The sequence below is a fragment of the Electrona antarctica genome, assembly GCF_951216825.1.
Source record: "Electrona antarctica genome assembly, chromosome: 8".
Taxonomy (NCBI): Eukaryota; Metazoa; Chordata; class Actinopteri; order Myctophiformes; family Myctophidae; genus Electrona; species Electrona antarctica.
The window spans coordinates 4,632,040-4,650,210 of NC_136789.1; the positions used below are offsets into that span (position 1 = coordinate 4,632,040).

Consider the following 18,171-nt stretch of genomic DNA (forward strand, 5'->3'; position numbering starts at 1 on the left):
TCTCCCAATATAGTCTCATGCCATGCCTTTGGCATAAGTTAATGGGTCAGTTCTCCATTCTGTCGAACCGGAAGTAACCTAAGGAAAGTGGGGAACATAGGGATGACTTCGAAGTGATTACCCTGCCCCTCCAGCTGACAACGCATAGAAGAAATACCTATAGTGGCCCTGTTCCACTCGTAACTATGGTTCCATTACCCTGAATAAGGCAGCACGCCTACCGAAACATGGTGTTTTATTCTGTTGTCAAAGACGTTTTAATGTCTCCCTTACAGACTCACTAACTTTAAATGTGAGATCAAAGCCTGAACTCTTGTCAACAAACTGGTAAATAGTCACATAAGTAGCATGCAGAGAAAGCAAGGCAGAGCCTCTAAAACTAGGATAGGTAAACAATGCACATAACATCTGGCTAAACAACACGCTATGATTGCTATCTAAAACATGATTAACATTTGTGGCCAAGAAAAAAAGTAGTAATAAACTCCTGCCGTTTTCATGTTGACCAACATACAGTATATTTTTATTTGTAGTAAACTAGCATCTATTGAAAAGATAGATGGTGAGATTGGTGACAAGGGATATAAAGTGCTAGTTTTAGGTGTTGAGGTGACCACCGAAAACTAAAACATGACGTCACGCCATGGTGGTAAGCGACTCAGCGCTCACCCAAACACCTGTTTTACTAACCACAGGTGGTCACCTTGGCTTATCACCTAAAACAGGTGGAGTGTGAAGAGTTGAGGTTTCAGATTGTGGCAGAAATTTGGGTGGAAGTGCAGTTAACTTTTTTAAATATTTCTTGGGGTTTTTTCTAGGTAGCCAGTAGTGTGACAGGACATGGGGAGAGAGATGGGGCGGGGTGACACGCAGCAAAGGTCGTCGGGACTCGAACCCGCGACACGCTGGATTACCAGCCTAGGTGCCTGGATCGCTAGGCCGGCCCAGGTGTAAGTGTAGGTCTGACTGCAATGTGGTGTTTATTCCAGTTTGGGAGCCAGGAGGGAGAAGAATCTAGGACATGTGGAGCGTTGTCAGGGGGGGTTTAGTCAAGTTTCGAACAGCCTTCCTGTGTTTGCTGATCTAAGGGGTTGTAGTTATAGGGTTGGTTTATGTCTTTGGGCACATTGTGGGCGAACACCTGTGTTTTTTACAGATTGCGGGCAGGCAGCAACCAGAAGCCAATGAAGGGAACAGAACATGGAGACGTTGAGACAGCATATCATATGGACCTGTCACCTGATACATTACCGGACGTGTACATTTTTGATTAACATATATGCATAATTGCATATTGCATAACGATTTCATCAGGCTCAATTAACTGTTCAAACCAATACATCCACGAAGTTTGTAGTTTGTGCTGTGATGATCTTTATTTCAACAGAGCTACCAATGAAAAGAGAGAGAGACAAGGTGACAGTGTTTTGGTACATTTTATTTTACTAAAAAATGGGGGGGGGTCACATTGACATTTAGCCTCATTATTACAGTATACTGAAATTAAGTAAAATTTTTATTTTTATTTTTTATTTTAATCTTATATTAAAAATATCAAATATTACTCATCTAGCAGTGCTTATTTTAAGATATGTCACAGGCTTGATAGCAGAAAGATTGGCTTCGTATGAAGGGTGATTATTGTTTTCTTGTAAGCCTAGCAAGAAACTACAAACCTACCTTTGTGTTATCCAGCCTGTTTTGATTGACAAGCTGAACATGCAATGAGGGCAACTACACAAATTATCCCATCGATTATACTGGTGCAGTAACATAAGACATTTTGGAACAGGCCTGCAATGCAATAGCAAGAAAGAAAATCTAATGTTCCATTATACTACTTTGTTTTTTCCATACCCATCGAGTGCTCTCTCTTCTCTAGAAGTGACTTAGAATCAACTGGTAGATGTCCCCCGACCATCTATGATCATTTCTGTACAGCTTACCAACCATGGACATGGTGAATAAGAAAGTTTGACTAAAAAAACATCACTACCTGAATAAACGTCAAAAAAATCCATAGAGCAATTCTCTAGTTGCACATAACTGTACAGGCACACATAATATATATATATTTAAAATAAATAGGGCAATTTTGGCCAAGAACTCACTGGGGAGGGCAAGTACTCTGTTGAGAGAGATGATGCCTGCCATGTATTGAGATGGCTTCCTGGTGCCTATAACCCCCCACAGTTGCTTAAACATACACACATGCTGCATCCTCACACATACACAGCCCCTCTCCGTCACATGCACAAAGCCAGCGGTAGAGAGAGAAAACAAAACAAACAAAACTTGCTTTTAAACAAAATATTTATAAAATATGTAAATGCCTTTTTTTTTCTGGAATGCCTCTTGGAACAGCAACGGGAAAACAACAACAAAGTTAAGTTGCGAGTCGGGCCACTCTGGAGGGACTCTCCAGAACACACACACACACACACACACACACACACACACACACACACACACACACACACACACACACACACACACACACACACACACACACACACACACACACACACACACACACACACACACACACACACACACACACACACACACACACACACACACACACACACACACACACACACACACACACACACACACACACACACACACACAGTGGCGACCCTGTGGCAACACACCAGGTTCTGACCTCTTGACCCCCTCACTGATAACCTCACGTGACCCCAGACATGGGTCTGTTGGACAGAGAGTCAGTGCTCTGCTGGCTTCCTGCTCTTCACCTGGATTAGACGTACTGTGGCGCTGAACGCTCTCCACACACAAACATGACACAAGACATGACTAGAGAGGACCTACGGGGGAGCACTGGGTATGTCCTCCAAACCCCAGCACCCCTGTAATGTTTGGCTCCATCTGTCATCGGGGACGGGGGTTGGGACTTGAGGTCTATACAGTGGAGAGGTGCCGGGAGGGCGCTGAGAGAGTGGGGGTATTCACGTCGTAGAGTCTCTTTTTCTCTTTCTCATCTCCGGACCCCCTGGGGTGATTAAACATCAGTGGAGAAGTAGAGTGTGTTGCGCTTCAGCTCAGCGAAGGATATGGGAGGATGCAGCAGATAGTATAGTAGCACCTGGACCTGATGGAAGCAGAAAGGCTGAATCAGAACTTGTACGTTGGCCAGGTACTTGGCGCATTGTTCTCAAATCAAAGAACGAACAATACATTGCTTACAGCGTTCTTGAGAATCGCTCATCTAATTAACTTCACACTCGACACTGCTCTCTCGTGTCCTCAGCAATACACCCACCAAGTGTGAAGTGAAGTTGATCGGATGAACGGTGCTCAAGACCGGCAACGGACAGACACACAAACATGAATTTATAGATAATTGCCTCCTTCTTATTAAAATAATAATTATTAAAATAATTAAATGGTGCAAGCTACGAAGCTAGCCTGGGTTCCAGCCTGATTCACTGCGTTCCGTGGATTTGTAATTGTCACTTGCGAAGTGACAATTACAAATCCACGGAACGCAGCGAATCAGGCTGGAACCCAGGCTAGGTGCAAGCTACACTACACATAAAATTGGCAATCTATTAATAAGATTCATGGTTAAGTTATATTTACTTTAATGTTTAAAAATAGAAAATGTCTAGTTAGTAAGTTTGATGTTGCCCTGTGTAAGACCAATCTCCAGCTAGATGCTTACTTAGCACAATTAGGACAAATGCAGAACGTGTGTCCTCACATGAGATTATATGCCATATGAGAGCCTGCGGAAGTATACTTCTATGATGTTTTGACATTTTGTATACCAAAGTAACAAACATTTATACATTAAATAAGCCACTATATAAACACTCAGCAGTACTGGAGAAATATGGCTCCCAGTGTATCATTGCATGGCCATTTATGACAAGTTACTTGGTGGTGTTTATGTGGCTCAGAAAAAGACATTTGTGCACAGGAAACTCTCCCGGCAAAGCTGAATGGATGTCCAAGAGCCTAAATACAGCTGGGAGAGTAGACCGCTGGGAGAGTAGACCGCAGACACAGGTCACCAAGTTGCGTGGGAGTGAAACCAAGCCAGCAAATGAGAATCCCAAAAAAGGACTCATATATATACATATCTATATTTTCCCCTTTTCAAATTTCAGGCCAAAATTCTAACAAAACTGTTTAGCAAGAGATGTCTAGTCCTTTCAAGTCACCATCACCTGTACACACACCTGTGCCATGACGTCGTGTGACCAGATGTCAGAGGCAGATGTGATATGCTGTCCCTTTGCGATCTCTGCCTCTGAGGGCCTGAGCAAGGTGGGGCCAAACACAGTGGCCAGGTTATGGAGGGACATCTTGTTGACGGGTTCCTTTTCAGCCACCCTGCAAGATAAAGAACAACACAGAAGAGTCAGTCCGATAAGCTCGACAGGGCAAATACTGGATTTTGATCACGCAAAAACAATAACATGAGATGATGCAGTCCATACAATCATTTGTCGATCTCACAGCACCAGATGTAGGATGTAAAATCCAGTAATCTTCTTGTTCTACTATTGAGTAACATCAACGTCTCCTTCGATACACAGTCGCTTCTTATGACCTGACAGCGGGGAGTTGCAATGGCAGAGTGTAATGTGCGTCTCTAGGCTCATAGGGCTCCATTTTCATCACCGCTAAATCCCTTATCCCTAAACTTCTTTGCCTTTTTTTACTATTTTGAAAAACATTTTCGAATAGTTCAACTAGCCAATCTGCATTGACATGTTGTGAGCTTGTAGACTGGCCATTTTAACTATTCAAAAATGTTTTGCAAAATAATAATAAAAAAAGGTTTAGCGATAAGGGGTTTAGCGGTGATGAAAATAGAGCCCATGCTATCTTACCCAGTCCCCCTCCCTGCTGAACAGGCGCCCTGACTAACCAGTAGGAGTCACTATAGTGACAGGGACACAATCCCCCACCGGATTGTGCTGGACATACTGATGCTGGGAAGCATCAGTAGGGCGACCTCGCCCTAAAGGGTGAGGTCGCGTGCACGCATCTGCCTGGGTGACAGCAGACTGCTGGGCGAGCACTGGCGCGTTGGAATGGGGGTCAGATCAACATATCCGCCTGGGTGACAGCAGACTGCTGGGCAAGCGCTGGCGCTTTGGCATGGGGGGTAAGATCTTAATTTTCAGGCCTGTTGAGAACTCTAGTTTTCCACGGCTGCCGGGCGCGGCTGCACTAATGACTTTGGGGCAGGCCCGTCTAGAGTTTAAATGGACAGGTATCAGTCAAAAGAGAGACATCGAAGAGGAAGGATTGATGGGGAAGGATCAACATACTGTATGGAATGTCAGAACAGGTCGCAGGTGCATTTATATAGCGCTTTTATCCAAAGCACTTTACATAGATGCATTACATTCACCCATTCACATGATTGATTGATTGATTGATTGATTGATTAACAGTATGCATGCAGAATGGGTACATTTCAAATGAAAGCACAAGTCAATAAAAAAACTGTTATTGTGGACGACACCATGATAAAGCAATACAATTGTTTACCACAGAGTCCACCATTTTCAATTCATCAGAACATTTAGAGACGTACAAATATACACTTCTATAAAAACACACATTCATACACCAATGGCGGGGGAAACCATGCAAGGCACCAACCCAACCTGCACATCGGGAGCAATTAGTTTAGTTTCTCCCACTCGCTGTTATCTCATCCAATAACCAACTGAGTATCTAATGAACATGGTGACATGTGACCACATCGACCAGTTTAAGCCAGATCACATATTTTAGAGCAGCCATGCACACATGGAACAAAATTAAATCCAGCCAACTGTCAATGGCATGCAGATGTCCTCTTTGACGGCTGAATTATTCAGGCTAACCAGCCAAAGATTAGGAGCCATACAAGAAATAGTTTATTTTGTCTGTCTGTACCCTTATTTTAAGCGTCGCAGCCTCTTATATGCATAATGTGTGTTTACGGGCACATGCGTGTGGGTGTGTCCTGTCCGCTTGTAGAATGCGATACGTGTTGTGCTTACAGGAACAACCAAACAGGGAAAATTTATAAAATCTCGTCAGAGGAGTGTGTTTAAACAAGAGCATCTGTTTATTTCAGAGCAGCTGAGAGTGATTCTAATATAATCATTCAGGTATGTGCACATTAAATTGCTGTTTGTCTGTAACTAAATGAGTAACACTCAAAATGAGTTATGCAATTTAGGTTCATTAACAAAATTCACAACACAAACTGTCAGCTGTTGGCAATAAACAAATCAAACAAGAACAACTATACAAGTGGTTTCTCCTAATTGAAAACAAAATGTCACTTTCAATTACCGCTGCTGTCTCAAAATTATTTATCTTATCTTAAGTCTTTATACTTATTCACACTGTAGTTAAAGAAAGTTTAACGGAAATCCAGCCTTATAGACTCTCTGCATTAGATCGTTACCAGGCTTTTCTCTTCTGAGATGAGACGAGAAGAGGATGTGAACGTGGCTAGTACTTAGTAGAGCCCTGTTTTTCTTTGTTATGTCCTGGAAGATTCTAGAGCATCCGTCACAGTCTCCTGCATTGAACCCCATAGAAACCTCTGGAGGCCATTGCACATGAGGGATCAGGAATACTACCAGAAGCTGGTGTCTGGGTAAGTCGGTACGCATCACATTTGCAGCATGTCATAACAACAAAAAGGGTGCTCTACTATTGTAAGTACTAACTAGACAGTACACACTTGTTATAAATGGGGTGAATAATTATGAGACGGCAGTAGTAATTTAAAGTATAATTTTGTGTTGAATGTAGAGGAACCTCTTGTAATATTAGCTTAGTTAATTTCGCCAATTAACCTAATGTGTGTGTGTGTGTGTGTGTGTGTGTGTGTGTGTGTGTGTGTGTGTGTGTGTGTGTGTGTGTGTGTGTGTGTGTGTGCCTGCCTCTTGTGGTGCTCCAGGAGGCTGAGGAAGGTGATGAGGTTGGGGTCGGGCAGGGAACGCAGTAGGTGCATCATGCAGTTCTCCTTGGCTGCTGGGTCTGAGAGGGCTGTGAAGGAGAAAAGTCAAGGCAATGAGAGGAAGACAGAGAGAGAGTAATACCTTAATATGCTTTTTACCAGGAAAATAAAACACAAATAAAACACAACAGTTGTCGAGAGTGCAAGTGTGGTCCATGCCAGATTCCAAGAGGCGTCAAGGTTTTACCTATGCCCTCCATAAAGGCAGGATAGAGGCGGTCAGTGAGCAGTGGCTCTGGCAACTCCCTGAAGTACAGCTTCAGAGTTCCTGCTATGGCGTTGATATCCATGTCGCTCAACATCACCAGGATGTCTTTGGTATCTACAGTACGTGGGAGGGAGAGAGACGGGGTGGGGGACAGACAAGACGGCGGAAAATAAAATAAATGACTGAGATTAGATATGTTGACACCACAAAAAACAAGTTTCTAAAGCGCTTGCAGAAACAGTAACACAGCTGCTCTCATCTTATTCCATCGTATCCAGGAATAACAGTCAGACAGTGCAAGATAGTGCTACAGCCAAACACACAAAGATGCAGACATTCTTCTTCATCACACAGTAAATGCAGGGTGGGGTAGATTATGATGGGAGGATTGTAGATAGAGACACCGGTGTGCAACTATGTACGAAGGCCCCCAGCCACAGCTCTCTCTGCTGAGGTTAGAGGCCTGGTCTAATGGGCCTCTTTGTATGACCTCCAGCTGAGAGGGAGGGGGGAGAAAGGGATATAAACAAACAAACACAATTTTCCAAAAAACAAATTTCAATTTTCTGTGACGTATTGAATTCCTCATCAAGGTTCAAGGTTCAAGGTTCAACTTTATTGTCAACAATACGAGTTACAGGGTAAAGGCACGTGAAATTCATCTTTATCCTCTCAGATTTCCCAAGAAGTCCTGGGAAAAATACCTGGACGTCTCTATTCATGATGAGGACTGGGCAGATATGTGGGCCTATGCAAAACAGATTTCCGTTTATAACTGAACTAAATCCACTCCACTTCGAGGTTGCCGCCTCGAAGTGGAGTATGCATGGGTCTACTCTCACTGTAATGATTTGGTGCCTATGATGACTGTATTGTCTGTCTTTTTAATATATATATACAGTATGCCACTTATTGTCATTATGGTTCATTGTTCTTGCCATGTATATTCCATCTTTTTATTTACAATAGTGTTGTGCCTGAGCTGTTTTTCTTTTTCTTTCTTTTCTTTTCTTGTTTGTTATTATGTTCTTGTTGTGTAATGTCTGTGTTTATTGTCCTTCATTTTGTTAAAACCAATAAATATACTTTATAAAAATAAAATAAAAACAAACACAGAAGGTGACTGTAGTCTTACTGTTGTCAAATGCTGCTTTGAGGGCCTGGATGTCGGTAGCCACCCCTGAAATCCTGTAGATTCCCACCTCATCTATCCCCCTCTTCTCCACCTCCTCAATGCACTGGCGCACTATGTAAGGCACCTTGGAGCGCTCACGCCTGTAGGGGGCAGTGCATGATCAGCTTACTCATCACAATCAGAAATAAGTGCATTCACTCAGAATTGTCTTGTTTTGATCAGAAAGGAATGGACTTACTTTGTCACCACGTTGATTTTGACTCCAAAAACGCCACTCTGTTTTTTGGACGGTGTTCTCTTCAAGCTCAAGTCCCGACTTGTAAACTTCATGGAGAATTCGACTTTGATCTAATGATAAACACACAAGTACGATGCATCACTCTCAACCACAAGTAAATCAAAGCATGATAGCATGATATTTAATGTCTTTATTGCTGACTTGTGGTCCACAGAAAACACATACAAGTATTTATTATATTTGAACAGCTCCTAAACATCAGAGCAAGTTGGGATCTTAAACATTATCATCATTTATTTTCCATTGGTGAGCTCCAGCATCCTTAAAATGACAGATTGGGTCTTTAAAGCAGACAACTTTGCTGAGTAAACTCATGGTTTGGAAGGTTGGCCAACCATTATGCACTGGCCTGGCCAACCATGACAAGCCTCATTACTGTACTCTTGCAAACAGTCAACTTCTATCACTGTAGTTTGAGCATAAACGTGGACTTGAACAACAATAGCAAGCAGACTTTGAGCGAGTGTCTTACCCCATTCATCTCTATGACGTCCATGTGCCAGTTCTTTGACTGTACCGTCTGTGGGTCCAGCTGGAAGAGAAAGAGAGAAAAACATGTTATTATGGACCAAACGTGATACCTTATAAGGGCATATCAAAGCCTTTATACAATGGGATATTTATGCTTAAAAGGATATCTTAGAAGGATATCTTAGAAGGATATCTGGACATTACAGTGTGTTTCATAATAAACAAAACACTGTATCTTGCTCCGATCACCTGTCCCAGGTGCGTCCATCTTGAAGAGGTCTAAATTTAGTAGGCCACCAAAACTAAACTGGGGGGAAGGGATGATTTAAAAAATAAAGAGGACACTGTTCTTCCGTTTGCCTCCCTGGTGGAAATTCCCAGACAGCCATGGCTGTCTATATTTAAAAGGAAATAGAAGAATGAGGGGGGGGAGGGCAGAACAACAACCCTGAAAAAAAGTCCTGGGAACTGCAAAAGAGATGGTGCTTTTTTTTCATTCTCCTCCTTTATTAAATTCCCAGGAAATTCAGATCGGACGACGAGAGCATCAGACGACGAGTAATGGTAGGCTATGGGCAGTTTACCCCCCACTGAGCATGGGCTGTTTATGGTAGGCTATGGGCAGTATACCCCCCACTGAGCATGGAGTAATGGTAGGCTATGGGCAGTATACCCCCCACTGAGCATGGGCTGTTTATGGTAGGCTATGGGCAGTTTACCCCCCACTGAGCATGGGCTGTTTATGGTAGGCTATGGGCAGTATACCCCCCACTGAGCATGGAGTAATGGTAGGCTATGGGCAGTTTACCCCCCACTGAGCATGGGCTGTTTATGGTAGGCTATGGGCAGTATACCCCCCACTGAGCATGGAGTAATGGTAGGCTATGGGCAGTATACCCCCCACTGAGCATGGAGTAATGGTAGGCTATGGGCAGTATACCCCCCACTGAGCATGGGCTGTTATGGGCAGTATACCCCCCACTGAGCATGGGCTGTTTATGTTTGTATATGACTGTGTAAAAGCTCTTATGTACTCTTTTCTCTCTTCTCTCTTCTTTCTACTGTGTGTTGAAGAGCCACTGCCTTGCCAGCCAGAGGACTGTGTGAGTTTGTGTCCTATGTACAAATCCCTGGCTCCATACATGATGACATACATTATCTACATTGCAGCACACACAAACCCCTCTTTCACACATAATGAAACCCCACCAAGGCTGAGACGTACAGTATGTGACCCACAGATTAGATCCACCTCTTAAATTCAGCAAACAAGAATCACACACATTGAATGACCACAAACAGTACATCACATGGAATGTAGCTTTCAGCCTCTATATCACTTTTTTTCAGCATGGGTCCGGGGACCCCAAGGGACCCCCCAGCTAAATGATTGATAGTTATGAACCAAATGTACTCTTATGGATTTGTAACTTAGAGATTGTACAAATGGATCGTGTACACTCTCAGAGTTAAATTAACACTGTGGAGTTTTCTGTGTAGATTGAGGTTCCAGAGATAACAATTGTATAACTGGGGATCTATGGTGCTCTATGCAGGTCATACTGGGGGTCCTTGAAGTTAAAAATGTTGCGAATCGCTGATCAAGATCACTTTACCTATCTACAGTAGCAGAGCCCTCAGCAATCCTTTCTAGTTCTTATACAGTAACTGTAGAAACATCAACTGTTTTATTTGACATAGAAGTACCATGGACAGTGCTAATATTTCTCCTTGCCCTGAGGGATGGCAGTCAGGACAGACTGGCTCGTACTACACTTAACCTTACTGTGTCTCGCAGTCTCAAAGCTCTGTGGACCATGCTTCCCATGAGAGAGGAGGCTCTCTGTGCTTAAAAATCAACAACTTCTCATCCATCAGTGCTCCAGTGTCTTTAGGTACAGTTGGAGGCCATCGATATTGTCCTTTTCTTTTTGCTGAGGTTTGCGTGATCTGCGCAAAACCCCTTTTGGTGTTTTAAACATTATGTTATAATTTAGCTATTGAAAAATAGCAGATCTACAAGCTCATAGCGCGCCACCGAGTGGCGCGCTACGAGCTTGTAGGTCTGCTATTTTTGAAAAATCGTGAAAATATTTATTTCAGAAAACTGGAGGATTTAGAAGGATTTTTTTTTATTTTGAGGTCAGGCCTAAATGGGTCAAATGATAAGGGACAATATCGGTGGCACCCAACTGTAGCACAGCCTGCTGTGTGCGGCACAGAGAGCGGAGCCGGAGCCTCTCTGCCTGCCGAAGCACTTCTGTCCACAGTTAGCAGTGCCTTTTTATAGGCTGATAAAGCAGCTGGCTCTATCACAATTACACTGCACAGTCATGAGTCAGGATGAATACCCAGTCCCACAATGTGCTCACCTTTTATATAGAATACAATCTAAAAAAAGGGTTGCTGACTGAGCACCAGGCCAGCACACTTTTTATTGTCAACATGAAGCTGGCTGGATAATGTTCTCTCATTGAGCGTAATTCATTATCTCATAAAAAGGCCATTTGGTATCAGTTTAAAACACACACAAACACACAATTATCATTAAGTACAATTTTCCCAGTAGGGCTTCGGTTTGAGACCAGGTTAGCACTATAGGGCCTTTTGCTCAAGTCTCTGCCAAGAAGTGGATGGGCCAGGATCCAACTTCTCACCCACTCACAATGCATTCAAAAGCACTTTTACCTTCCCACACGTGAGTCTGATTTATACTTAGTCGTGGCAATACAGTACTCCATCTCTATTATTGACCTCTGCTTATTCATTAAAATGAATGGTTCAAATTGAGTTGTAAACATTTGAAAACCATTACAGTTGCTCACATTACTCTCACCAATCCTCTAAACTGCATCTTTAACAGGGCTAAAAGTACCCATTTCTCCACTCTCATTCCTTGGGAAATTAGTTGATTTAAGCCAGGGACGAACCTAACTGCATCGCTGGGAGCTGGGGGGGGGGGGGGGAGAAGATAAGGAACACAGTGTGTTGGAAAGAAGTTAGAAAGTGTAGATGACTTTGGGGATGCATCCAGCTGGCTGGTGAAACAAAGCAGGATGAGGATTTAGTGATTAATGTTTCATCCAGCCAACCAGAAGGAAGCGGGGCAGAAGAGGAAATAGAAACTAGTGTCACAAGCTTCTTTGATAACAATCCAAATATGGTGCGATCTCAACTTCCTAACTTAAAGTTGAAAAGGTCCAGATTGTGTGTCTGTGTGTGTTTGTGTGTGTGTGTGTGTGTGTGTAGTGTACTGTGTTGTAGCCTGTGTGTGTGTGTGTGTGTGTGTGTGTGTGTGTGTGTGTGTGTGTGTGTGTGTGTGGTGTACTCTATGTGTGTGCTTGCTTGCCTGTATGTAATCAAAGATAAAAGCAATACAGGGGATATAAGAGACATCCTCAAGCCATGTGGTTTCAATTAGGTTCTGAAAACTCTTTTTGTTGGACTGTGAGGAGTGTCGAGTATATGATTTAGGAAAGGTCCAAAGGACTGTAGCCTGAGGCAGTAGACATAATTACTTTATATTACAAATGTAGAGAGCAAATCTCAGTGGTGGTCTAATGTCCCACACAATACACTGTACACATATTACCACATAAGGGGAAAGACATGGATAGAAACCATGAATTCTGTTAAGTCAGTATGACACTCAGCTGCATGGGAACTCATTGTTCTTTGAACTGCTACAGCTGTGTGTGTGTGTGTGTGTGTGTGTGTGTGTGTGTGTGTGTGTGTGTGTGTTTGTGTGTGTGTGTGTATGCACGTGTGCCTGTGCGTGCGTGTGTGTGCGTGTTTTTCTTTGCATGTTTTTCTTTTTTGAGCGGTGCCTCCGCTCCATTAAGTAGCAATGTGTGTACTGTATGTATGTCTGTCCCTGGGTCTGTATGTCCGAGCACGGAAAGCTGCAACACAGTAACTCTGTCATTTCTCGACCGTTTCGGACTTAGGAAGGCACGCCGGAACCGGGCCCAGGCCGGCCCCCTGGGCACGTTCCTGGGGGTCTGGATGTTCTGGGGACCCCCACACGGTAACTTTGTCATTTATCGACGGTTTCGGACGCGGGGCGGCTTGCCAGAAACCGGGCTGCTCCCCTGGGCGCATTTCTGGGGGGATGGATGTTGTGGGGACACATTGTACAGTTGCACAGCTCACTTCACACAGGTGTGATTCTTTTCTAAAATATCAAAATATGACACACACACAGACACATACACTGTACTGCGTCTAACTCCTCACCCTTCTATGCCCAGGACATCACATTACAAATACTGTATATACAATAATAAATTACGTATAACTGGACAATGTATGACTATAGTGTATAAACTGTGTGGGGGAACTGTGTTGGTTTAACTCCATGAGTAAGGATGAGAATAAACACTGAGAAACCAAATGCCTGACTGTACACAACTCTTGGTCGAGCTCCAACAACAAGATAAGAAGATAAAGACAGATCATTGCATACTACAGTTGGGTGCCACCGATATTGTCCCTTATCATTTGACCCATTTAGGCCTGACCTCAAAATTTAAAAAAATCCTTCTAAATCCTCCAGTTTTCAAAAATAGCAGACCTACAAAGCGAGTGGCGCGCTATGAGCTTGTAGATCTGCTATTTTTCAATAGCTAAATTATAATGTTTAAAACACCAAAAGGGGTTCCCGCCCAAAATGGGTTAACTGTCCTTTTGCGCAGATCACGCAAACCTCAGCAAAAAGAAAAGGACAATATCGATGGCCTCCAACTGTACAAAGAGAATTTACCACGGTCTCTGCCTGAAAATGTTGCTCACACAGATATTCCTCCTTTGTTCCATTACCTATTTATTCTAAAGATAAAAAAAATAAAATATTGGAAAATAAAACAGCTGTTCCTGCCCAGTTTCGAACTGAGGACCTTTCGCGTGTTAGGCGAACGTGATAACCACTACACTACAGGAACTGGCTGATACTGTAGCTGTACTTGCTGACAAGACTAATGACTTTGCAGTCATTGATACCACCACTACTGATAGGCAACAGGCTCTGCTCTGCCCACAGGAGGCAGAACAAACTACACTATAGGATACATAGTCTGGGTCCCTATGGAGCGGTTCCTATTCTAAATACCACACTGGTAGGTTCAGACGGTTTCACTTTAAAGAGTTAAGCTTGGTTTATTTCACTGTTTTCAACTGAAATAATTGAAAGCGACCAACATGGTACTGTAGATACAGTAGAGAATTTACAGAGTTACATGGTGGTTTTCTTTTATACAAAGTCCTGTATTGGATACTATACTTCAAGAACAACTGTCGACAAATGATGCTCTTTGTTTATGAAATCATGTGTAAAGCCTTGATAAATCCCATCTCCACACACTTAATTAGTTCATTGTGGCTCTACTGGAGTTTCAGATGGATTTGTTCAGATGGAAGTTGATCATTTAATATGCCAATTAAATTTTCACTTCAAATTGTCTTTTGCGTTGCACAGCACCTTTCTCAGTTCTCCAGCTGGTTAACTATTCATACAGTGGCAGAAAGTCATTTTATTAGCATTTTGACAGACCACTTTAATTACATCGTACTGTAGCTCAAACTTCACGGTCTCTGGTTTCAGCAGGATTACATCCTGGGGACTGCATTTCTTTCAGCTCGCGCTTATATTATCTTAACCACTTTCAACCCGACGTCGATTTTGGCAAGTCATTATAGGCGAAACAATTTCAAACATAGCTAAAGTAGCACATCTACAAGCTCACAACACTATACAATTCAATGGGTTGTGAGCTTGTACGGAATATTGCCCATTTTCACTGCACATCGTCGTATGACAAAGTATAAAATGGGATTACTGTATGTAGTTAATTAAAACAAACAATATGTTATTTTTGACAAATGTCACTGTAATCATGCAAGGTTTTGTGATTTGCATAGTACCATTCTAGCATCTCTGGAGGCACTGTGGATGAGCTCTTATCCACAGTGTGCGCACGCACGCACGCACGCACGCACACACGCACGCACGCACGCACGCACGCACGCACGCGACATGTAGTAGGGAAATAGTGCAATGAACCTCTTATGCTTTATGCAGCTGAATGTCAGCTGAAAACGTGAGATCCTGCCTGCGTCTAGAAAAGAAAAGAGTCTTTGGATACTGTACTCTACTATTACGTAAAACCCCTGAGACTAAGATGCCTAGATAATGTTATTTCCCAAGGATGGATTGTTATCCCAGCATGCAATTTTCTTTACTTTATCTCACATGCCAGCAGTAACAAAATCAAGAGACCTAAATCTTAAAACTACAAAAAGAAATCCTCCAAGATGTTGCCCTTGGGGTAACGCCCCCCCCCCCCCCACACACACACACACACACACACACACACACACACACACACACAGACATCATCCAAGTATATTTGTATCCATAATAACGAAGAATTTCAGTAATTATAGTTTTATATAGAAACAATCGATCGCACATCCAATAACGTACCTACTATCTCCTATTATTAACCAAGCCCCACTCAAGGACTTGTAATGAATCATACAAGAGGCCAACATCTTCTAAATACCCAAATACTAATTAGATGATTCCTACTACCATTATTGCCCTGTAGAGATTAAAAGCCAGCCACCATGAGGCCTGCTCTTCAGCTGCAGGCAACAGGTTTGAGCCCAGAGGAGAAAGGGTCATTCTGGCCTGGGGTATCAACCCGAGAATCTTTTACTGACCCTCTGGGTGTCACACTGAGCTCGATGACCAATCATGGAAGGTATTGTAAGGGGGGAGGGACTGGGGGTCGGTAAAGGCCTATGCCCCCCGGCTGTGACAGGCAGAGATTTATGTGCCCTATAAAGAAGGCCATTAGGGGTTGGCTGGCATTTAGGCTCACAGGAGGGTGAAATGCTAATATCTCATCTGCACAAATCATCATATTCCATGTCACTGGTTCCCAAACACTGGGTCGGGACCCATTCGTGGGTCGCGGACACATTTTTATGGGTCGCTTTATATTTGGTTTCCTATGTTTTGTTTTTAATGGAGCCAATCAAAACATTTTCAAAAAGCATTCCCTCAAAAAGCAGTTTTTCATGAATAAAAAACAAATTCAAATAATTTTTCAGTAATTTCATGAAGACATATTTTCACTAGTTTGGGTCCCGGGCAAACGTCTGCTTTCTCTTTTGGGGCTTGAGCTAAAGGTTTGAGAACCACTGCCCTACGTCAACACAGTGCGTTTCTTTTTTAATGTGGGCTAAAATGTGACAACGGACAAGAAAGATACTGGTGTTACTGTATGTGGGATGAGTAAGGAAGCTAATCATGGTTTATTGTTATTCGTTTGTTTGTTCTCACCACAACGCTTTTGGAAGCTAAATAAAAAAAGCAAACAGAAAAAACACACAGGTCTTCATCACTGACACTAAGACAGTAATGTCAAACAAAAGACAGATAACCCATTGTCTAGACAATTGGGTAACTGCTTAATCATCATTACATTACTGGGACAGAAAGTTAATTATGCTTCATTCCAGCCCAATTAGTCTTCTCAGTCACCCCCATCATGCATCTCCTCATGCAGTATCTCTTAATTAAAAGACACGTGCAGTTCTTTGTGCTTGCACGTCCAAGTTCACTCTAGCATCGCATGAATAACAACAATCCACACAGTTGCAGACAAACATGCAATACTGTATATGGGTGAAGTAATCACTTTTTTGTTTTTAAAATAGTCAAAATTGTGTTTTTAACTAATTTCAAGAATACCTAAAATAGCAGACCTACAAGCTCAATGTATTATGAGTGGTTAAAAGTCTGAGAGTGTTCCATTTTGACACTTGGGTTAAAAAGATACATTGAGGATTTACGATTTACTATTGCCATACTATTTATTTTCTACTTTTGTGATGATGTGATTAGGGGTAAAGTAGGGAGAGAAAGGAAAAGGAAACTATGGGCTCTGTGCATCAACATCAATGCTTTTATCATAGCACAAAAGTAAAACCAAACGTGAGGCCAGTTATGCGGTCCAAAACTAACTGCAGAGCAGGACAAAAACTTAATAGGAAACAGACAAACCGAGAGGCTTCCATCTCCATCAAGTTCAGCATCCTCAGCTTGCAGGGACATACCATAAAACCTGATCATATAAAACCTTACCCAGGCATTCACTGCAACAGTAAAGCTAAATGCCAGCCCATGATGCATTGTCCTTGTGTGACTGTGCCCTATTAGTTAATAATGAGCACAGATGTTGTAACATAATGCACACAGCCCAGAATGCTGGTCACGCACTGAAAGTATGGAATGAAACGAAAGACGAGAGCCCGGCAACAACAGTGCTCCAAGTGGAGGCTTTGTCCCTTTTTGCCCCCCTTATTAGTTTGCATATTGTTTAGTGCCCAGTATATAGTCTGTGCAGTGGAGGATCGGTTAATGCATGCAAATGTGTAAATGAACATAATGAGACAGAGAGAGAGAGAGAGAGAGAGAGAGAGAGAGAGAGAGAGAGAGAGAGAGAGAGAGAGAGAGAGAGAGAGAGAGAGAGAGAGAGCGAGAGCATTGCCCCCAAGGCCTTTGTCATAGTTTTAGTTGCACGTGCAGAGCAGTCCAGAGAATTCCTACGAATCACATGCACACATCCTCTTCTGAGGCTCCTCACAGAAATAGCATCTGCTGTAGATAAATAGGACCTTCTTTCATACTCCAATTCATGGATCATCATAACCCAGCAGTCCTGCAACTGATATGTTGCCTAGATTTACACAGCAGATCCACAGAGTGTGTGTGTGTGTGTGTGTGTGTGTGTGTGTTCCCTGAACATAAGCCAAATCAACTAATCAAAATGATTCCCGAGCGCGGCACGGCTGCAGCTCACCACTCCTTGGCTGCGGCTCATCGCTCCAAGAGATGGGTCAAATGCGGAGAACAAATTTCACTGCGGTAACGTGTGTGACAAATCGTACGACTTTGACTTTTTTTGACTTTGACTATGAAGTCAGCCAACAGGCCAGCTCTCGCTTTGAGGGAACCTTTTTGAACCTCAATCGCATATCATATACAGCAT

The 18,171-nt window shown here is 42.8% G+C and overlaps 1 protein-coding gene across 3 annotated transcripts in view; it reads right to left on the reverse strand.

The window, feature by feature from the left end:
* Positions 1-1,436: 1,436 nt before the first annotated feature.
* abr (ABR activator of RhoGEF and GTPase) overlaps positions 1,437-18,171 on the reverse strand; it is a 138,347-nt gene continuing 121,612 nt past the window's right edge. For all 3 annotated transcript variants that reach the window (XM_079507335.1, XM_079507336.1, XM_079507337.1), the window contains 7 exons: positions 9,117-9,176; positions 8,585-8,694; positions 8,347-8,486; positions 7,191-7,325; positions 6,927-7,032; positions 4,206-4,359; positions 1,437-3,112 (listed from right to left, as the gene is read on the reverse strand). In XM_079507335.1, the coding sequence (XP_079363461.1) occupies positions 3,023-3,112; positions 4,206-4,359; positions 6,927-7,032; positions 7,191-7,325; positions 8,347-8,486; positions 8,585-8,694; positions 9,117-9,176 (795 nt within the window). In that variant the 3' untranslated portion in view covers positions 1,437-3,022. The remainder of the gene's footprint in view (positions 3,113-4,205; positions 4,360-6,926; positions 7,033-7,190; positions 7,326-8,346; positions 8,487-8,584; positions 8,695-9,116; positions 9,177-18,171) is intronic.